Here is a 23327-nt window from a genome sequence, read left to right on the forward strand (position 1 = left end):
GGTGCTTAGCAAACCTTAGATGTGAATTTTTATAATGAGATCAGAGGTTACATTTCCTTTAAAATAAACCCCTGTTTGTACATCAGTGCTGCACAGTCACCGCCACTTATGCGTCAACTAAACCCTATGTTTTTTTCTTTGCTTCTTTGCATGGCAGTCTTGCAGTTTTATCAGAAAGTTTTCTGGGTTTCCAGATCTTGTCCTGACCTCCAGAGTTCCCCTTATGTGCCATTTCTTAATGACATTTCAGACAGTGGAAATTGCAAGCTGGAAGCACTTTGATATCTTTTTATAGCCTTCCCCTGCTTTGTAGGCATCAATTAGTTGAATTTTTCTGAACCTCAGTCAGTTTCTCAGCCTATGGTTGCTGAGTATTACCACAAGGTTTGAAAAGTTGTTGGCTGACACTTCCTAATCACAGTTCTTGACCTGCCTTATAAGTGAGTCGATTAAGGTCTAACAATTAAAAGAAGTTCTGAAGCTTTGCAAGTAGACGGCTGCTAAAACTTGCAACATTATTTCATGTTATTTTATCCCTGATTTCAAGTTGTGCATTAACATAATCAAAAGCATTACAGAGCCCAAATCAACCTAGTGTTTCAAATGAGCAGTGCTCCAGAGAGTCCGCTTTAAACTGGCACAGTGTTGTCATAATGGGCAGTTAACGAGGATCAAAGTTGTATCAAATATTTCCTGGTGTGTTTATTGTTAGTCCTTTTACAAAAGGAGTCATGTACATTTCCCACAATGCCGGTAATTCAAAGACTCAAGTGTATAATGCCAGGATTTAACAAAATGTACAGTAAGCTTGCTTGTTGACTTTCCCAGAGTCAGATGAGGATTCAGTTTCTGGCTCGTTTTCATTTCTCTTCGCTGTAGCGCCTTTATGTCTTTTCACTTCAATAAAATATGTAGAAATCTGTGGAAAACAGGGGAGCCCAAACTTTTACATCCAACTATATATAAGGAAGAGTGTGGTTTAACTATAGACTTTGAGAGCTATTGAAAATACTCTTAATGCATCTCTGGCAAATCAAGCGAAATGAAACGTCAGAGAAAAAAGGGAGGATATCCTCGAATTGAATTTTGAGAACTCTAAGTAAAAACTCTGCTTGTTATAACCCTCTTCACAGATTTAGCATCTTAAGTCTTTTACTCTCCACTGCATAAAGGGGCAAATTTTTCACCCTCGGAAATATATACTGTATTGGATTATAAAGTATTGAAAAAGGAAACGCAATATGTGCAAGAGATGTCAAGTGACATTTTTCTGATTGCACTCGACTTTAACGTAGTCCTTTATCCAAATATTAGTAAGAGCTATTTTACAGGGCTAAAATACTGCACACACAGCTGAGGCAGTGCCTTCAGGAGTAAATAACACCGAATGCTGCTTAGAGACATCTGAACCCGACAGAAAAAGACTTTCCCCCTTCACGCAGCTTCTGTTTCCTCATGTTAGAAAAGCTGGAAGTCATGAGCTGCGAGATTGAAAGGTAAGGAGATTTCAAACTGCGATTTAGTCCCGTTTCCTGATGCAAAATGCTGTTCTGTTTGGAAGCGGGCAGATGTGCACAAAGATGACAACTAAAGATTACCACAGATTGGTGAGCTGGAAAGATCAGTGGAGCTTTATTTTGGCACCCATGACATGTTTAACTGGCTCAAGCCATCAATAAAACGTATAAAGTCATCTCAGTGGAACCTTTAAGAACTCTACTTTAATAAAGTTGGGAAATATCACTTTAATGACTTCATCAAAATGAGTTAATGAGATTAAAAATCCCTTCCATGTGTCTGAAAACACATTTTAAAATAACAATTTGTCTGATAGGTTTCTTTTTCTCATAAAACAGTTAAATTACTGATATAAATCGCTAAACTAACATGTACAAAAAAGTAACAAATACACTCCTTTTCTTTAAAAAGTTGAATTATTGGACGCGTCCACGATTATCACTAAAGAATCGTTCTTAGTGTTTGTGCAATCCGAGCTTCAGTTTTCATATCACGCTCGTGTAGACTGGCTTAGAAAGCCACCATTTCTCGAATCTTACTCGTAGGTACAACTTCTGCTTACAGGTGAGTCCAGTGAAAGCTTCCACTTTCAGAAGAATTTGATACTTACAGACTGTTGTGAAACTTGCATAAATATATACATTATATACATAAATCATGCTGAATAGTGAAGGCTGAAAAAAATATCCCTACAAGAAATGTTGACGAAAACATACATAATACATGAACATCGTTTGAAATAACACATTGAAGGTTTGGTGCCAGATGAAGGCTTCCAGCGACAGAATGACCAAAGAAAGGGAACGCAGATTCCCCAGAGGTGATGATATTAGTTTTTGACTGAAATAAAAGCTAACCAGCACATTTCAGATCTTGAAACACATTTTATTAGGAACCTAATGTATTCAGGAGGGCATGCTTTCTCTCATCTGACTTCACTTTGGTTCTGAAAAATGTGAAATATACACGATCGAGGTGCTGATTACATGCTGAGAGGCTCTGAAAAGCATTCTCCAAGTAGGAAAACATTACAGCGTCTTCTATCCCAGACATAATTTTACTACAGCAAATTCAGGGGACTATTGAAAAAAAAAAAAGGTATATAATCTATACACCAAAAAACCAAGACTGCACCCTTAAAACAAACAATGAAAAAGCCCTGAATTGAGTGACTAAACTATAACCACACAAATGTAAAACACATAAAATTAATTGAAATTTTAACGCAGATAAGTATTCTTTGTCTCTATTAATATCTAACATCTTATATTTCAAAATATGTAATCAACACCAACAATGCAAGCCTTATTATTCAGCCGAGCTGCAATCAAATGTGGGTCAACATGTGACAACAGAGTCTGCAGTCCCGAAATTCCATACACTGTAATTACAGGGTTATTTGCGGAGCTCTGCTTCATCTTGTAAGAATTTTTTTTTTGTCAGACATAGTTAAAAAGTAAATTTGGCCTTGCATAAACTGTTTATGAATGCAGTCATCCCGGAAAACCTCGGCGGAAACTTGGTGGGATTTTTACGATCTTCTAAATTTATATTATACGGCAACATCTGTCTACAATTATAAACTTCGTTTTGGACGTTTACTTCAATTCCAGCATTTGCATATCAACACATAACAAGAGTCAACATCCATAAAGTGAGGAATAAAATATCAGAATTGTAATATTTGATATGATTGTTCCAGTGTTTCAGGTTTTAAATCAAAGCTAGAACTATTACACGAAAGCTTTTGGTGTGTGCATGCTTTTGCAGGAGTAAACATCCATGCAGTTTAACACGCAACACACAGAGAGGTGCTACTGCTTATAAAGTCCTTTTACACCACTCTAAAAGCATAATTCTCTTTCTGCTGATTTGAGTATGCTTACTTTATCATTCTCAATGGTAAAAAAAATAAATAAATAAAAATCCAAGCATGAGCTCTGGAATGTGAAGGTCAAAAATCAAAGCCACTTCACAACAACATGCCTCAACAGTGCCAAACATGTCATCAGAAGAGATCATAAACCATGAAATAGAAGCATTAGTCCCATTATCCAGGAAATTGCCTCCCTAGCTTCACAATCTTCACATTCTATATTACAGCCTATATAAATGGAAATGCATTTACAGCTTATTTGGATGAACACCTCTATGTTTAAAAAAAAAAAAACATAAAACAGAAACATCTCCTTTAGGGCTAAAACCAGCCTTCGACCTGACCGAAAATAACTACCTTAAGGTCAATGTATGGGCTATGATGCTACAAAGTCTATTAATACTTGAAGTCTATTGGGTATCTGAATCTTATCAGGCTTTGGCCCCACAGATAAAAACTCTGCTCGATATTCCACTAGGTTACTCACATTACAACGGCCTCTTACACCACAAGGTCATTTCAAGTCCCAGAAGTCTCCTTATCTCTATACTCTGGTGTATTGCACTGAATGAATGTGTGTGTGTCCCACAAAAAAAAAAATGTGTGTGTGTGTCGTCACTGAGACGGTGGTTACATAAACAACTCAATATGTTTAAAAGATAAATAATCATGTACTCAAACCATTTAAATGCAATCATATTTATTTTGTTGTTTAGCCACATAAAAAAGGCTCAGATTGCAGTTGGCTCTTCACAGAAGAAGCTACATTCTTCACTAAAATGTGAAAGCAGAACACACATAAACCGCCTAGTAGTAGACTACATGATGTTGGGGGAAGAACTACATCACTGACCAGGATATTTAAAAAAAATCTTCAAACATTTGTCACCCATTTAAGAATAAAATGATATATATATAAAAAAAAACAAAACATTGACATGATTGGTGCGATTTACAGCATTTTGACACTCAAGTTGACACTCAAATATTATATATATGTAAAGCTAGGATAACGTGTACAATTAACCTACAGATTTTTCCAACACAAGTCACTCAAATATTTTGGGTGGATAATTTTGTAATGTAATAAATATATTACCTTAATTTAATTTCAATGAAAAATACACATGTACGTCTTCTCTAATTTAAAAATATCTAATTTGAAAAATAAATGAATTTTAATTTGTTAGGATTTTTTAAACGAGTGTCTATAATTTGGAAGGACTTTCTTTAAAAGCACAAAAAAGCAAAAACAAGAAATAAACAACATTTAAATCACTTAGCTTGAGAAACTACATCACAGCAGAGCGTACTGAAAAATATACCAGTAAATGCACACACATATGAAAAAAAAAAAATCATTGTTTTTAGTCAAATTTTTGTTGTTAAATAAAAAAGGTAAGTTCTCACTAAAATGTGTTGCATAGTCAATACATCTTTTTTTTCTGGCAGATTATATTAACTATACAACAAAAGCTAAAGGAAAACATGTGAAAAACAAAACAAAACAAAGAACAACTAAAGGAGCAAATAGTTTGTATCCTTATCTGCACAACTGCTGGACCAACAGGAGAATCAACCAATCAGTTCCACAGTGTGTTCAGTGGAGTGAGATGAGCTCATGCTGTCCAGCTACCCATAAACCTCTCCGTTCTGCTTATTAAGGGTGCAGATGCAGAACAGTGGAGTGGCAAATCAGAGAGGACAAACGCTGTCCCAGGTCCCATTATTAACATACAGCACCAGATTCTAGTGTCCAGTTTCTGGGTTTACGGTAAACCCAGTTCAACTCCAGTACAACCAGTTTAATCCCAGCAGGGGGCGCAGGAGCCCAGCCTCCCTCTTCGAGAATATTCCCCAGTTCCTCCGAAAATGCCTTTTGTTTCAAAATCTAATTAGTTAAAAAAGTAGAACACATGTGTCTCGATCACGTCAGAAACGAGGCAATGAAGGATCATTCAGGTATTTGCGCATGGCAAAGTACAGCATGTCAGAACAAAGTAAAGAAGTCACCAGCTAACTAGTGACCTCTAACCTGAGCCGCTAAGTACAGTAGTATGTGTTTATTTGGCCACTTTTCACCAGGTTGAAAATGAGAAACAAAACAAGAAACAAAGAAAAACTTGGTACGGGTCCAGACTGACTCATTATTCCTCTGAAATCAGACTGGGATATGAGTCTTACAGTCAGGCTTAGCTGTAGAATTGATATTAAGTGGTATTACTTACACAACAGGTAGGAAAACAAAATAATCAGAAATGAATCATTGTGATTCATAATGTCAGTTCCTGTCTCACCGTGGCCCCGTTTTGGAGAAGATGTCCGATTCTTTCCAGATTTTCACACGTAAACAGCCACGAGGCAATAAGTGTCATTTTGCAATAGCTTAGCAAATATGGCATTGTGTAATTCACAAGTAGTGCAGAGGCGTACTTGTACGCCACATTCCCACGGAGAACTGGTGGGAGGTCAGCGATGAGGACGGACAGTTCAGGTAGTCAACAGGAGCACGACGAGGAGGAGCGGCGGTGACGCTGTCCTGAGTGAGGATCCACTACTTAGAGGTACCGTTTCTGAAACAGAGATGTATGAAAAATCTTCAACTCATACACGACATATAAACAAATTTGCTCAAATCTGTTTTCTAAGATTTGGGCTTGTCCTTGCTTGTCAAGAGAGATCTAAACAGTGACAGGATACGATGTTAATTCAGATACCAACTCGCCTTCAAATTAATAGCAACAGTTTTGCAAAGCCTCTGGGTTTTCTGAGTAGCACTAGATGAACTGACTGGCTTAAACAAAGCCCTGACCCCAACCCCATTAAACACTTTTAGGTCAAACTGGAGCACTGATTGTGTTTTACATCTTGTCAACTAACATCAGCGCCACAAATCACTAATGCCCTTGTGGTCGAATTGGTTAAAATCTCTTTGTGGAAACTTCCCAGGCCAGTGGAGGCTGGTAAAGCGACACATCAATGTCCATTAATTCAGCAATCGCTTTTGTTCCACTTCTTTTGACTTGTTTATCTTACGTTTAAAGCGTGTTTGAACATTGCAGTAAATGAGAGAAGACACAGAGGTACGACCTGTCTGTTAATCGTGTAAGCATGCACATATGGCGGAAAGATTGTAAGTAACTCCAGTTTAAGACGTTGCATCTCACCTTGTTTTTGTTTTGAACCTTCTGATGCTGGAATAAGCAAGTGGGATGGGGGGTGGGGGTGGGAGAGAAAAGATTTAGATAAAGTTGAGGCAAAGAAACAAGTTGCTGATTAGTCATTTTTTCCATGCTTAACTTTCTCAATAAAGCTGCTGCTTTGTGGAACAAGAGGAGCAAGAAACAGACAAATGACCAGGGGAAGGTATTTACCATTACTCAAAGACTAACGCCATGAAAAATGAGTACTGACTGGCTGTGCAACCCTAAATATGTCCCCTATGCAAATTCTTCTAAAGGTCGGATAAAAAAAGAGCTTGAGAAGCATGGCAACAGGAAAAGATAGTGTTATGTAAATTAGAAAGAGTAAGAATGATCAAAATTATACAGAGGGGATACAGGAAATGAAAAAGAGGGAGGGAAAAATAAAAGAAAATTCAAAATGACAGAGCGAAACCAAGAAGTGGACAGAAGATGAAAGGGAGAGCAGTGGAGACTCGAGTGAGAAAGTACGGCAAAAAAAAAAAAAAAAAAAAAAAGAAGGTTGGAAAGATTGAAACAAGGTCAGACAGAGAGAAAAGGGAGGGAGAGAAAGAGACGGGATAAGAGGCTGTTTGTGTCTGGGCGTCACTTTCTCAGCAGGAGGGGGACTAAAAGGAAATAATGGAGGGAAGAATGGAGGATGCTATGATGCAGGAACAGGGAGGGCTTAAAGAAAGGACAAAAAAAATACAGGTAGTGGGGCTGAAAACGGTTAAAAATCCCTCCTGATAGAGAAGCGCCATATAATACCAGTGAGAGGGTACAGAGGGTCAGGGAACGAGGATGAGCTTGCACAATTGCAGGTGTTATTAAATGAATCTATGGCCTTGAACCAACCTCGGAGAACTGCAACCCTGAACGCTCACAAGACACAAACTGCATTTATTTCCTGGAGATGTAACCGTAACTTAACTGCTTGTGTGCACCCATAAGGAAGACGCGTCCCCATAACGTGACTGCAGATTTCAGACCCCACAACATTAATAATACCTGCACCACACACACACACACACACACACACACACACACACACACACACACACACACACACAGAATGTGTATCGATGATGCCAGGATAACTAACGCTATATCCCACAGTTTCTTCCTGTGTGACTGTTGTGCTGACACAAGTCACTACATTATTTCTGTGCGAACAGTGACCATCTAAGGGTTAACAAAGGATTAGAGGTCTGGGCCTTGTGCAGAGCTTGTGTGAGTATGTGTGTGTAAGTGTGTGAGAAACAGCGGGAACCCCCCCCCCCAAAAGCAAACAGACAAAAGTAGCAGAGAGTTCCTATCTAAACGGCCTTTCTGCGCTCCATGAAAATGTTCTCAAAATTGTTTATTTAAAATATGTACAATAAAAATATTTAAACGCATTTCAAGGACCACAAAATTGCTTCTCAACTTGAAATTGTACAATGAAAATATATTAATATCTTTATATAGGTGGACATTTGGATGGGAAAACTTATTCATGGTAGTTTTTAAAAAACATAAAACCTGTATTTTAAGAGTAAAACTTCTCAACGGTACACTAACAGTTAGCGTTACGTGTAACTCGCACATAATGCGCAGGTGGAAAATAAAATTTGCTCATAAATGCCTTGTGTTTGCCCGGGTGTGTTTGATATGTGTGTTTTGATCCGACTTTAATCACATCATTTGCGCAGAAGCCGAATGTTCGGACATTCGTTTGTGTCAACATCACAATTATGGTCATGGCGAGCCCCCCGCGACAAAATGGTGCCCATGGTGGCGTGACTGCAAGAAGAGTGCCCTCTCTGCACTGCAGTCAGAAACAAGCCGCATGTGTAACTGTACATGCACAACCATGGTTAAGTGAATGTGTGTGTATGGCGGTGGAAATGTGTGTGTGTGTGTTCTTCAGTCAGCATAACGCCCCACTGCAGAGACAGACAATGTTCCACCATCCCACCTCTCCTCTCATGCCGCCATTTTACACGAGCAGGAGGTAACGTTAACCAAATCTGATTTTTAATCGCTTAACTGAAAAACAAAAATAAAATCGCAAACGAATAACGAAACGCGCAAATCGATGAAGACGGGGAAAGTCCATTTTGAGTCCGAAGTTCGGGATCCGAGCGAGCTCGGCTGGGCGAGCGGTTTGTGCACGTCGCTGTTCGAGTCTTGTCCCTGAGTATAATGAGTTCAGAGGGTACAAAGGTATTTGGGCGGGAGGGGAGGGGGTTAAGGAGGGCACTGGAGTAAGAAATTAGAAAAAAAAAGATGGATGGAAAAAAGGGAGAAAGAAAGTGGGGAAAATGGTGAAGCTCTGTAAACTGAAATGAATGTAACGGACTGCTCACAGCAGGAGAACGGCAGAAAAAAAGGGAAGAGAGACAGAGAGAGAAAGGGAATCAATTAGAGAGAGAGGAGAGTTGGTCTGTAATGGTTTCTCACAGTAGGACGGCTGAAAAACAGAAAGGCAGCGAGACAGAGTGACAAGAAGAACAAGAGAGATAAACACAACAGGATGAGTTTTAGGGAAAAAGTTGCAGCGTAACAACAACAAAAAAAAAAAGGTGAGCGTAGAGTAAGAGGCAAAGCGAGCCAATGAAAGATGCAATTGAGGGCTGCAGGGCGCCACAGATTTCACACGACAGCAGTCTGCTGATGCCGATTCAAAGCCCTGTTTTCTGATGCAACACAGGCTTTCAGCAAAGTCCTTTCTCTTGTGTGATTCCTGACAGTTTTGCTCAATTAAACATCACATCATCACACACATCGCTGTGCTAAAATTCAGAACCGAAGCCTAAAGAGCCGAAACACGCTTTACAACACGACAAAAAACAAGTTAGGGAAACAACGTCGCGGAGAGCCATGTGTGCACAACATCATTAGGAGCCTCCCGTGTCAACGAGTCTGCCCTGCCTACTTTGTTGTGTTCTTCGGTTAAATTAAGGCGATAAACACACATTCACACACTGGAGAGGAGATCGAGGGACCAGAGAGTGGTAGCTGACCTTGGAGCAATGACAGCGTACCTGATGGACTCGCTCACTGTCACCACTCTGTCCTTCAGTCGTGTTGTGAGGCAGTGGGTCATTTTGTGTGTGTGTGTGCACTCCTATAATAAATTCAAACACCCATAACAGGGGCATCCCCGTATTGAACTTTTAATTATATGGGCTTCTTTCTGTAAAAAGAGGAGGAGGAGGGAGGGAGGTGCGTGTTTTGAAGTTTAGATAAGAGATGTAGCTGAAGGACAGGAGCTGCCATCACCAGCGGCCACACACACACACACACACACACACACACTCAGCGAGTATAAAGGCACTGTGTGCCCTGCTGCCATGCTACCTGTCAGATAAAAGGGAACCTGAGCAGGAAGGAACTAGGGAGTATGCGAGGTGTTACCACAGGGAACAACACAACAACAGCTGTGGTAAACCGCCACTAATGGACAGCCAAAGAGAGAAAGAGAAATCCTACAACTCTCCTTCATCTCCTCTCTCATCCATCTAATTTGCTCCCATCTCGCCGGCCTCATGCATGCTCATCCCAACGCACTCGCCGCACAGCGTGTGCACGACAGAGATGGAGCGAAGAACAGAAACGGGAAGACGGGGAGTCGGTGAATAACTGTAGATATGGAGATACAACAAAGAGATAGAGAGAACACGGGAAAGATAGGGGAGGTGGAGTGGGGCGGGGTCTGGGGGAGGTGGGGTGGGAGAGTCGGGTGGAGGACGTGTAAGACACTGCCATGGATGGTGCCTAGATTAGTTTTGCTCCAGTAGCGAAAGATCATAAAAAATGAGGAAGGGAGGAGAGAGCTGAAGAGACAGAGAGAAGGGGGGGATTAGTGCCACTTCAGGAATGACAGAAGACTGAAGAAAGAAAGAGCAGGAGGTTGGAGTAGTGGGGGGAGTCAAAGACAAGGAGACGGAGATCCTGAAATTTAGTCGGGATTAGTTTTGGTTAAGAAATAGGATGAGAGGCTGAGAGGGGAAAAAATGAGACAAGGAACAGTACATTGACATATGTGTATCTTTGAAGGGGAAGTCTTTCTGCTATGAAGTAAATAGATTCTTACAGTAAAGTCAAACTCATGTCTGCCTGCATGCACGATCCAGGTGATTGCAAATATTTTGATTATTTTTGGCTCAGACGGGCTGATCAGGGAAAAGCTGTCAGAAGGTCAAGACTGCATTAGCATTTTCTCACTGAACAACTATCTGTGGTATTTCTAATTAATGACAGCAGGATAATTAGCATATAAAAAAAGTCATCAGCCTTCATTCTGGTAATAACGCAGCAAATTACTCCCCGTATCACCAGGACGGTGAGAACCAGTCGGAGACGGCCGGAGCTCCTTTTATTCCACTTTAATTGTCTTCTCTTTTTTTCCCAAACTGATGAATTTAGTCAGTGCTGATTGATTAGACAACCACGACACCAGTTTCTTTAGTACAAGTGCGTGTTAGCGCAACAAACCCCCTGCAGATAACACTGGGATGGGAACTGGGACGGGCGTCTGAGACACGCATGTGGGCGTATACACACACACACACACACACACACACACTTACACTTGTACAAATTGAACTCCAGAAGAATGCACGCAAAGGCCCATAGATGCAGAAACCCACCAAAACAAAAAAAAAAAAAGCGCACTTGGTAGTACACATAGAAAGGCTCCCACGCACACACTGACAACTATACAGGGATTCCCACTGTGACTGGGCAACATTCCCAACCGGAATGGGCAGCTCACTGGACTGGAAGACTAACATTACTCCAGGCGGGCTCTGGATTAGATCAACTCTGGGAATTTCAGATGGGGACAGAGTGATTGAGAGAGAATGAGGAAGGTAGTTTTAAAAAAAGAGAGCGAGGGAGAGTAGGGGAGGGGTAAAATGTGTTTTAGAAGATGTTGTCTCATTTATATGGTAGAGATAAATATTTTGAAGCGTACAGAAGCGTTAGGTTTCAATTAGTACGGCACAGATTTTTAAAAAAGAGAAAAGAGAAGAAAGCAGAAGGTACATTACAGGGGATAAGCAGAAGTCTAAACATGATGCTATACAGCCCATGTAGCAGAGATGTGAGAGGCAGAGAAAAGAGTGTCTTGGTGTACAAAGTGGGGCGGGGGGGGGTGAGCATGAAAGAAACAACAGATGAAAAGAGGAGTGTACTCACTGGGCGCACAGCACACTGTGACGCGCAACTTCATACATGGCAGAGGAGGGCCTTCATCTGTGGGTAGAGCTGGAAAGAACAAGGAAAAGAAAAAATGTAAATAAGCTTCACACTTAATAAATCCAACAATCGGTTAGCCAATATTAAAAAAAATGTAATTAACACTTGCTGAATGAAACTCTTCCAAAACATAAATGTACGCTTTGAGAAGTCCTGTGCTCCTGCTGGTGAATTCATATTATAAGCTTAAGGAACAGCAAGGTTATTTATTTAGGTTTTCTGTTTTAACCATATCAATAACTCATGACATCTCCCCCCCAAAGAACACTCCCTGTGTGTACTTATCAGACTCATCTACACAACTAAATAAAAAACAATGCGACACAATCGAGAGCGCAACCATTACAGAACGCAACACTTTCGATCCACTCAGATTATGGCTCACATGGGAACACAGGCAAACATCAGCGGTATTACCTGCCACTCTAACGCTGCTTTTGCAAAACAAATGTGTCTGGAAACTGCAGTTAAAGGCTTTTTATCTTTGAATAAAAACGGCAACAAATTCAAGGCCCAACACACAAGTCGAGTGTACGATTACCAACAGTTTGTCTCACTTTGTACCGACACTTTCGACTGATAAGACGCAGCAAGTCCTCCGAGAAGTCTGTGGTACAGCACAGAGTGACAGTGGAGCTGCAGAACTGGGTTATGCTTATGACGACTGAAGCAGCTCCATCACAAACAGGAACTAGAAGGGCAATTTGAAAGCGCAGTAATCCAAAATTTGTTCAAACCTTGCGGTTTTAACAGAAATGTAACACGCTCTTCGTTCGCCCATCTTTCACCTCTCTAAAACATGTCAAGTTATCCAGCTTTTCAAAGCTTTTTTTTTTTATTGTGTTCATAGAAAAACAAATAATACTGAAAATGAAACAAGGTTTACAAAATATGATGCTCCATTGTGCTAGCATAATGGGCCTTTTTCACAGAGTAGCCACTTCAACTTGTCATAGCAGAAAAAGCTGGTGTGCTACTACTGCTACGCCAAAGAACCAGAGCTCTGTTTACCCAAATATGCTTTAAAGCTAAGTCGGTTAAAAAAATCTGTCTTACATGCACTTGTAAGTCTAAGACAAAAGGCACTTTCCCAAAAACATTATTACTTAAGGGGCACTCAGAAATGACAATAGATTAAAACGTTTCTACTAACCAATGTTAGCACATCGGGAGATTAAATATAGCTACACTGCCACAACACAGGTTCAAATGAACTGAGCAATTTAATGTTAAGTTAATGGTTAAAAAAGATCATCTAGTTTGTTAATTACTCCATAGCCCAGTCTCAAAACAATTCACTATGATCATTATTCAACACAAAATGTTAATTCAGTTTTTTCATCAAATGTGTTTTCTAAAGTTCTACTTTTAGCTGGCAGGATCCAGAGTTTATTAACAGACCCTCTAGATCTACATTCAGACATGTAAACGGTCAAACTGAATGAATAAATTGCAGCATCTACTCGTCACACACTGGTACATTTTTTCCAGATAAAACGAATTTCACAAAGTCAGAAAGCTGGTGGGAATCTCTACTTTAGCAAATTTCATAGGAATAAATGGAGTGACAACCATCTACACCCACTGGCCACTTTGTTAGGCACAGAAGGTCAACTCGTTGTTAATGCAAATATCTAATCAATTATTTGTGTTGATCACATGACAGCAGTGCAACACATTTAAGCACGTAGACATGCTTGAGACAACCTGCTTCTACTGACCACCAGAACGTGGAAGGTGATTAAAGTGACTTTGAACGTAGCATCCCATATGGAAACGATATATATAAATCTTATAAAGTTTGTATCTGTCTTGTGTGAAACTTGTATGAAAAGCATACAAGACTGAAAACACATATAAGATCCCTTGAAAAATTATATAAATGAAACTTGTAAGTTTTGGATACTTACTAAAACAATATATGAAAGTAATGAGAAAGTGGCCACTTTCATGAGTAAATCATGTAAGCCTGATATGATTCACTATATGAAGTAGGCCACATCTTATGCAAGTCTTTTATAAGTTTTTACTATTTCTTTTCCACATGGGATGGTTGTTGTTGGTGCTAGACTGATTGGTGTGAGTATTTCAGGAACTGATGTTTTACTTGGATTTTCCTACACAACCATCTCTAACTTTTACAGAGAAAAACTGAAAACATCCAGTGAGCAACAGTTCTCTAGGCGATGTCAGAGGTCAATAGTAACTTAACTCACTTGTTACAAGAAAGCTATGCAATGCACAACCATGTAAAATCTTAAAGCACCTGCGCTACAACAGCTGAAGACCACAGCGGGCGCCAGCCCTGTCAGCTAAGAATAGGAAAGTGAGTTCACTCGGGTTCACCAAAACTGGACAACAGAAGCTTGGAAAAATGTTGCCTGGACTTTCTGCAGCAACATTCAGATGTTAGAGTCAGAATGTGGTGTAAAAATAAAAGCATCCTGCTTGTATTAACAGTTCAAGCTAGCGGTGGTGTAATGGTGAGGGATATTTTCTTTGCACACTTTGGACACCTTACTACAAACATTGTTTAAAACACCACAGCTTACCTGAGCATTGTTGCTGGCCATGTCTATCCCTTTATGACTACAGCAGGATAAGGCACAAATCATCTTAACCTGGTTTCTTGAACATGAAAATCTGTTTGGTGTACTTAAATGAACTCCACGGTCACTAGATCTGAATGCAACATCGGATGTGGTGGAACGATAGATTCACATCACAGAGACAAGAACTCTGCAGCATGTGTGACGCTATCACGTCAATATGAACCAAAACGTTCCTAGCACTTCGTTGAAAATGTGCCACGAAGAATTAAGGGAGCCACCAGTAAAGAGCAGTAAAAACTGTAAAAGGAATGAGTGTGCTTGTTATTAGCAACGCTGTTTTGATTCCATTGTGGTTTTTGAGGGCCCTGTATAGTGGAAAAAGTGACACGCTCCAGTCTTTTTGTTAAATGGTGAAAAAAAATGCATTGCAATTTTATGACACTGGGCTCTGAATTATGTCCATCAGTTCATAATGTTTCAACTCAAAGCTTTTGTTAACTGTTTCTGCGTTTTCCTATTTGTAATAATTTACTGGTGACTCTCCAAATGTCAAGTCCTTTGTTCGTTTCCTCGGCTTTCCTTTATCTGCCGCATTTTTCAAATTTCTTGTGATTGTTGTCAAAGCAGTGAGATCTGTTGTTCTAAGCTCTCTTTGTCACCATTACTCTGGCCACTGTTGGGAAGAGCTGACTATCAGAGGATGTAAAGGTGTTTCCTGTTTTTGGGGATCTAGATATGGAGACCCAATGGGTCTTGGTCAGCAGGGTGAGCAGTAGGGCAGAGACCAGGAGGCAGTGGGTTGTCACTGTCATAGTCTGTGGGAGAGATGAGCTGAGCCCAGCTCAGACTCAGCCAACTAATGCCATTAGTGTTTCTAATACCATTGTACTGTTCTCCCGGGCTAATGCCATTATGCAGTCTCCGGTGCTGCGGGCCCATTCAGTGCACACACCCCAGAGCCAGACATTTGGACCAACTTTACGCCTTATCTTTGATGTGGACAAAACACACACAATCGCCCAAAGCCCGATGTGGCCCAAACCAGGGGGTAAGATCTATTGTTGCTTTTCTGTGAACTGGCATGAACTACCACAATAGCCCAGTGTGCATGTGCGTACATACATACGTTTGTGTGTGTGTGTTAGTGTGCGTGAGCGTGTCTCATACCCTCACAATGCTCCATTGTCCCTCAGACCGCAGCAGTAATTTATGTAAAGATTCTTTCTTTTCCTTCATTTCCATCCATCACTTTTGTTGTTCCCCACTTTTCTCTCTCCCATTTGGGTTCCACTCATCCATCCTCCCATCCCTTTCTCCCCCCACCCTTCCCGTACTGTGAGACTGTGTCCATCTTTTGCTCTTTTTCTCCCCGTGTCACTCTTCCACGCTTCTCTACCTCCGTCTGCTTCTCTGCCTGCCTTTTTTTCTTCCCTCGCTGTCGCCGTGTATTGATCTCGATTTCTTCCACCTACACTTTTTTGTCTCTTTGTTGTCCCCCTTCCGTACTATGCATTCGCTTGACTCTTTCATTTTCTGCTTTCGTTTCATGCCCTCCCCCCTCTTGGACTTACACCAGAAGTTGTAAAAAAGCAAGCAAAAAAAAGGCAACTGATTTTACAGCCACTAAGCCATCTTCTGTATCTTTCCCTCCCTTTTTTTCCCTCCAGTGGTTTGAAATAAATGAGTGAGGGGAGAGGATTGCAGGAGGATGTCACGGAGGAACCATCACTTAAATTGTGCAACAGCCTACAGGTTTATGAAAACATCATATTAATGTCATTCAGCATGAATTTATGGATAACATGGCATTCAGAAAGCTGCAGTTTGCTGACACTCATAAAAAACACACTGACTTAAGCAACAGTGAAACCTTTTTATCCTTTAAATAAGGCTTTCTGGCCGCCACATCATCTCCTGCACAGGTGTCTTTGCACAGACTGATGAACTGAAACATTAAATATTTAGATTTCTTTTTCTTTTGGGGCTGTTTTATTAGGGTGTAAGGAGCTGGAGCGAATATTCATTGTTTCACTTAAACACGATCATAAAAATGATGACAGATTATGCGCAGCAAAAACGTATACTATTGATCTTATTTAAATAATCACGTGACAAAGGCTGGGAATTAATATCAATACCATATCGATGCTTCTGAAATGCCAACTGTAGTGCTGAAATGCCCCGAAATGTGCCATTAGGAGTTAGATAGAAACAAAATAATGATTAATACTAATGATTTTAGATGCTTAACTCATATTAATACTTAACATTTATTTAATATTAAATACTTCAGATTCAAAGCAACATTCTTCTTATGCTAAACTAAAAATCAGATGGCGTTTGTTGACTGGACAAAAAATCTCAGGGCACTGATAAAATGGAAAAATTTGTATCCATTTATTCATATTTCTGGAAACTGACAAGAATCAAAGCAACAAATAACAACAACAACTTGCAGACCGATTTGTCTGCGTATAAGCTTCAAAATTGTTGCATATTAAGACATGTTTGACTTTTGATATCTCTAAAAATCAGACAATTAAGTTAGGAATTTTTTGTATGGCTGCTAAATAACTAACGGTGTATCTATTTGTTAAATCTGTCACATGACTGATCATCAAACATCAGGCATGTCAGAAAATTTCATATAACACTGAGCTCAAGCTGTGATATGTTTGACTCTCTAAATCGGTTTACCATCTCCCAACACACAAAAACATACACATCATCTACTCACAGCTGTAGTAGTAGTGTCTCCCTGGCAGAAACTCAAACCCCAGTGAGAAGGGCGTGAACCTTTGGATCTTTTCTGAGAAGCGCACTGGTCCATATGGAGCAAAAGGGGTGTTACACTCCCACCTCTTGATGGCCCCCCTGGTCTCTACACAGCCTTGGAACGACTCTTCTCCCACCAGGTAGAGGGCAAGGGTCTCCGGCTGCCCGTGACCCACGGCCTCCTCGTTGGGGTAGTGGGGGCAGTGGATGTCCAGGTAATCGTTGAAATTCAGCTGGACAGACAGATCACCTGCTGTTAACCTGGAAGGAAGAACGACAACGGCATTAATACTGCATGTAGCAATTAGAGACTGATACATGACTGAAGGAGGGGGGGAGGCAGTGATAGACTGCAGACACGTAGAGAAAGAGCGAGAGAAAGGACAGGAATTCCACAATTTTCCAAATGTACATCCAACACTTGTGACAGGCAATAAAACAACATTTTGATCTTTTTAATACAAGAATTTGGTGGGATTCAAAAGCTACAGCTACACTTCTGCACCAGTGACGATGCTGAGTGTCAGCTAGAGAGAGCAAAAATTCCTCACATGCTAATTAAGACCACTGAGGGGAGTTCAGCGTAAAATAAACTCGACTCCCTCTCCTTTCCACTCTCCCACTGCACAGCACAGATAGACAGATAGATGTGTGTACAAACGTAAGCGGATGTGCATGTGCATGTACAACCATGTCAGTCAAGGCTGACTGGAGTTTGGCATAACAACAACTCTGGACAAGACAGCATCATTAGGACAGAGCAGCTGCATAATGTGCGATCTTTCAGAGCGAGGATTCTGACTTCCTGTCAGCCCGCAGTATAAAGAGTTTCCCATGTACAAGCTAATATGTGAATGAAAGAATGAGAATAAAGTCAGAAGGGAAGAAGATGTAAGACAAAGCAAGAGAGGTTAACTTAACATAAAGATATCATAAGACTTCATGAAAGAACAAAGAGGGAGACAAGAAATACGAAGGGAAACGTGTGACAAATGGAGGAAAGGCCTGTGAGTGATGAAGAGACATGAGACGAGTCCCACAGGCAGACAGAAGGAGGTTGGTGAAAAGAAAGTTTTGGAGACAGGATGAAGAAAAGCTGGAACAAAAATATGTTTAAAAAGAAGCCAAAGGAAGAAGTTGGACATACAGGTGCAAAAAGTGGAGTAAAGAGAAAAGTAAAGTGTTTTAATTAGTGACCCCAGAGAGCCTGAGTGCAGACACACAGAGAGAAGAACAACGGAGTGGAAGAAGAGAGGAGACGGACTTTAATTGGTCTCCTCTTCGCATGGAGTGCAGGAGCAAAGAATGAGGGGCAGAATGTGGCTTGGGCAGAAGGTTCAGGTCCGTCAGTGGGAGTCTTTATAGAGGGGTGACAGAGCGGAGGAGAGAGGAAGGAGTGCTGGGAGTCAGTCAAGGGGAACATGGGAGGGAAAAGGAGCGTGGAATGGGGAGGGGATGGCGGTGGTGGTGCACGGCAGAGTACTCTGAAGTTAAGTAGGCGGACAGAGAGTAGACCAAAAGAATAAATAAGAGGAAGAAATCAGTGTGGAGAAGGAGGAGGATGAGACAGAAGTGATGCAAGCCAAAATGAAACGGATAGAAATGACAGGAAGCAAGAGACTGAGACGGTCCAACAAATCTGCAAAGAGTATCAAAGATGGATGGAGCAATGAGAGGAGAAATGACAAGAGTGTCGGCGAGAAGGAGGCCAGAGCTCAAAAAGTAGAATAGAAATGAGCGTTGTGTTAACTCTGAAGCTGAGCACGTGTGCAGCAGGTGTGTATTTCTGTGTGAGACCACAAAAGCAGAAAGGCATGTGCGACTAAGTGTGTGTGTGTGTGTGTGTGTGTGTGTGTGTGTGTGTGTGTTGTGTGTGTGTGTGTGTGTGTGTGTGTGTGTGTGTGTGTGTGTGTGTCTTGGGGATGCAGGTGAGACCCTGGAGGCAAATCTCACCAAAGCTGCTTCCTGCTCAATAGCGACCGTGCAGAATTGGCAATCTATCCACAGGACAGGACACCATCGATCAGGATCCCTCGCTCAGGACACACACGTGCACACACACTCTCCCCTGATCAATATCCCCTCTGTGCACGTGTGTTTGTGTGCGCAGTTATGTGCGACAGCTCTATTACCTGTGCGCTCTAATTACAGCCATAGAAAAGCACTTGAATTTCTAATTAAGAGAACGCTAACGCAAAAAAAAGCACATACACACAAGCACAACACTACATTTACTCTTCATACTACCCGTGGTGATTTTTAAAGCCCCTCTGGGGCAGAGAAATGTTTGCTTAGGTGCGCCAGCTGTGGAAGTGTGTGTGCAGGTGTGTGCGTGTATGTGCATGTAATAATAGACGTGTGCTGTGTCAACATGCTGCACCCCCTGCTATACATGTCATTCAGCTCCAGCTTCTTCTGCATTCCTTAGGTCCTGTTTTCCCCACCCAAAAGCCCACTACGCATTTTTCCTTACTCCCTGCTTCTACTCCATCTCCTCCCTTGTTGTTCTCCGCTCTGGATGACGTGAACCCATCCTCCATCTATTTCTTCAGCCTGCATTCTCCCTCCTATTTTTGACTTCTCTCTATCCCATATTACCCCACTCGCTACCCCACACAACCTTGCAACCTTGGGTTGCACCATATGTATGCCAGCAATTACAGAGTTGGTGTGCTGTACTGATGTCAAACTGTCAGCCCTCTTTCTTGCCTCTTCCACCCCCCCTCTCTGGTCCTAGTAGGCTTGGGTACGCCCTAATTACACTCAGCATCCTCCCCTCCTGCCAGCCGCCATGCAGCAGAGTGGTGACAGCACAGGGGCATCATGGGAGCACTGTGGAGCTGTGGGTGTCATAGAACAGAGCGCTGAAGCAGCCTATCGGTGGGAGAAACCTATGGAAGCAACAAAGAGGATTGGCTGGGTCCAGAGGGAGAGGGAAAAGGCACAGAACACACACTCACTGCATTTTGGCACACGTTGGCGGGAATACACACAAACACATGTTCACAAGCACCAGGACATGAAAGTACTTCAGGAGAATAAAACATGCTCTGTCCCTCATGCCACAGGGCTATCAATGACACCCTTCTCAGGACTGGTGCAAGCTTGTGGTTGATAAAGAAAAATCTCACAGAGGAGCAGAATCAAAAATAACATGCTGGGTTCTTCAGTGAAGAACTTGAAAAGACCAACATTTATCCCTTTATAATCACAGGAAATCAAATGCGGAATTGAAAGACTGAACATAGCTGACATGCTGCGGATGTGTCCATGTAAATGTGTGCAGACAAAGGCAAAAGTGTGCGTGTGCGATAATAATGAAATGCAGGGAGTTCACTGTGGCAGAGACCTTTGATCCTTTAATATGAGAGAATAATTAAAGGAGCAACAATCTTGCAACACAGCTTCAGGAATACAGAAAGGATACTTGATCACGCACAGCAGCTGCATGCTATGCATCTCGAATATACTAGAGCACTTAACGAAAGTACTTCACATAAACACCGGGGATACAAATATTCTGCTATAATGAAAATGCTAATAACATACTTACACTGTACTGTGCATGCCGAATGAATGCAGGAAATGTATATATACAGTCAGAGTACAGTAGGTTAAATAAACAAAGCCCTTAATAAAAGCTTATTGGTTCCTTCAGGTGACAATAGGAGGCCAGAAGGCTTGGTCTAGCTTCACTCCTTCTTTGGTCAATCACAGCAGGATGACTGTTAACTCTGGGCACTACGCTGACTAGGCACAGCACGCCATGGTCACCCTACCTTGGCTAGGCATAGCGTGACACAGTTTCAGTCTTCATGTTGGATACTGTAGTAACACAGATCTTTGGTGCTTTCAAGAAAGATACGCTTTTAAAGTGTTGTTCCTTTTTCTTTTCTTTGTGCATTGCACGATGGGTGGGAAATCACCTTGATGATGAAAGATGAGTGGGTGCAAGGTGAGTCATTACTCAAAATGAATAACGCAACTTCAATATTCACATACAACCATAATGACTGTCATAGTTTTTAATTATTGTTACTGTTAACGAACATTAACACAAACACTGTACTCTTGACCAGCTACAAACTGTCTTGCGACTCATAACCTTGAAGGGAATGGAAACCCATGGAGTCATATTGGCTTTATTGCACCATAAAATTTAATGCAACTGTACTCTGCTGTAGCATAAACTGTTCCATTAAGTACAGAATTTGCAGTCAGTTTTGACACTGGAGTCGATGATACAAAGTTTCTCAGGCAAACTTACTCATTAGCGAATGAGCTATCTGACAAGCTTGCTTAGCAGGATGCAGAGGCTGAAATATACTGAAATTTGTTTGGGCTTTTGCCTTAATTGGATAGTGGCAGTGGAGGTGGACTGGAAAGCGGGGAAAGAGAGAGGGGAAGACACGTGGCAAAGGATTGGTCGGACTCAAACCCGAGCCGCTGCTTTATGGCCATGCCATACAGCATGTGGTCAGATGCTCACCCATAAACCTGAAATACGGAAAAATATTACCAATGCCCCACCAGCCACAGCAGCTCTGCAATTAGCTCTACCCAATATGTAATCAACCCACAGACTGTATGTAAAAGATGGACTGAACCTCTGAGTCTGAAAAATAATTCCAGTGTTTCTTAAACCACCAAAGTCAACAAAAACAGTCAAAGACAAAACCAAACAACAAACTAACAAACAAAAACAATGAATTGAGCTAATATTTAGGGTGTGGCTACTTATGGATATTTTTTAAATTTATGTATATTTTTATTTTGCAAAAAAAAAAAAAAAAAAAAAAAAATTTAGGTTTTTTTTCCATCAACACGTTCACTAAGCACTCCATTTTTATAACGTTTCCCAGCAATTGTTTTAGACTTTAAAGGGTTAAAACGGGAATTTGAAAATGCATCTTTTACATACAGTCTACTTCTAATTTCTATCGGCTTCACAAAGACATACAGTCATGTAAAAACGATTTTTGCATTGCTGCATGTAGTCCTGTATTTTGCCCCCACCGGAATTAAAGTAAGTAGCAGCCAGGTGCTGCTAATCCTGATTTACTGAGCATTAGTCAGGAGTGGTTGTCCCATCAGCCCAAGGTCAGCCCATGCAATGCCCACAGGAACTGTAGGAAAAACCCAAAAAGCAAAGAGCTACATGTCACATGGCAACACAGCTTAGGTCTTTATGTGAAGGCTTTGGAGAGACAACACTAAAGCAGAGATGTTCAGCCAAAACTCTCAGAAACCCAAACACATCATACCATCAACCTCATACCAACTATGAAGCATGGTGGTGGAGGGGTGATTTCAACTTGTTTTGAGGCACAGGGCCAGGGCACTTCGCAGTTCTTGAGTCAATCATGAACTCATGATCATGTATACCGAAGTGTTCCAGAGTCAAATGTGAGCACATCTGTCTGACAGCCAAATCTTGGCTGAAATTGGGTCATGTAACGGGATGATAATCCGAAGCACAGCAACAAATCTACAATAAAATGACTGAAGAAGAAAAGAAAAGTGCTGCAATGGCCTAATTAAAGCCAGTTAAAGACTTCAACCTGACTGAAATGCTTTGATGGGACATTAAGAGATCTGTGTATGAACAAATGCCCAAAAACCTCGAAGAACTAAACACCAAAATTCCTTCACAATGATGTGAGAGACTGATAAAGTCATGCCCAAAATTATTGCTTCAAGTTATTGCTGCTAAATATCGTTCTACAAACTGATTTTTTTCAATATGTTTTGGTACCAAATGATAACAACCAGGCACTGAATCACAATTAACTGCTACTAGAGACAGATTTGATTACAGAAGACATGAAAGAGGACTAAAAGTGAGCACAACTAATACCAATACATTTTTCAAGTTAATATGTCTGTTTTGTGAAGACTTTTATAGGACGAGCTGCAATGCAGCTCAACTGATGGAAAGTATGGGAGATTTCATGACAAAGAGAGCCCAAAGACAGTACAGTAGAGAAAAGGGAATGAGCCAGATAACTGAAGAGTCTTTCCTTGAGGTCTGCAAAGCTTCAGTTAATTCCTACTCTACAGGCTATCCTATTTTCAAAAGGAAATTGTGGAGATTCTCAGTCAGCTGGGTCATGGTAGGTTATATCTAAAATGAACTTCTTCAGTTCTATCTAACTGGTTTGGAGGATGCCTGGGAGT

At 41.1% G+C, this 23327-nt stretch overlaps 1 protein-coding gene across 2 annotated transcripts in view; it reads right to left on the bottom strand.

Moving 5' to 3' along the window:
- Positions 1–4306: 4306 nt before the first annotated feature.
- The window catches only part of si:dkey-246i14.3 (ephrin A4), a 33561-nt gene continuing 14540 nt past the window's right edge, over positions 4307–23327 (bottom strand). The window contains exons 2-5 of one of the 2 annotated variants that reach the window (XM_005936077.2): positions 17113–17411; positions 11764–11832; positions 6562–6588; positions 4307–5967 (exon numbers count right to left, since the gene is read on the bottom strand). In XM_005936077.2, the coding sequence (XP_005936139.1) occupies positions 5885–5967; positions 6562–6588; positions 11764–11832; positions 17113–17411 (478 nt within the window). In that variant the 3' untranslated portion in view covers positions 4307–5884. The remainder of the gene's footprint in view (positions 5968–6561; positions 6589–11763; positions 11833–17112; positions 17412–23327) is intronic. The other variant, XM_005936078.2, reaches the window with a different exon arrangement.

Source organism: Haplochromis burtoni, unplaced genomic scaffold (assembly GCF_018398535.1).
Source record: "Haplochromis burtoni strain Fernald_Lab_line unplaced genomic scaffold, NCSU_Asbu1 Contig_204, whole genome shotgun sequence".
Taxonomy (NCBI): domain Eukaryota; kingdom Metazoa; phylum Chordata; class Actinopteri; order Cichliformes; family Cichlidae; genus Haplochromis; species Haplochromis burtoni.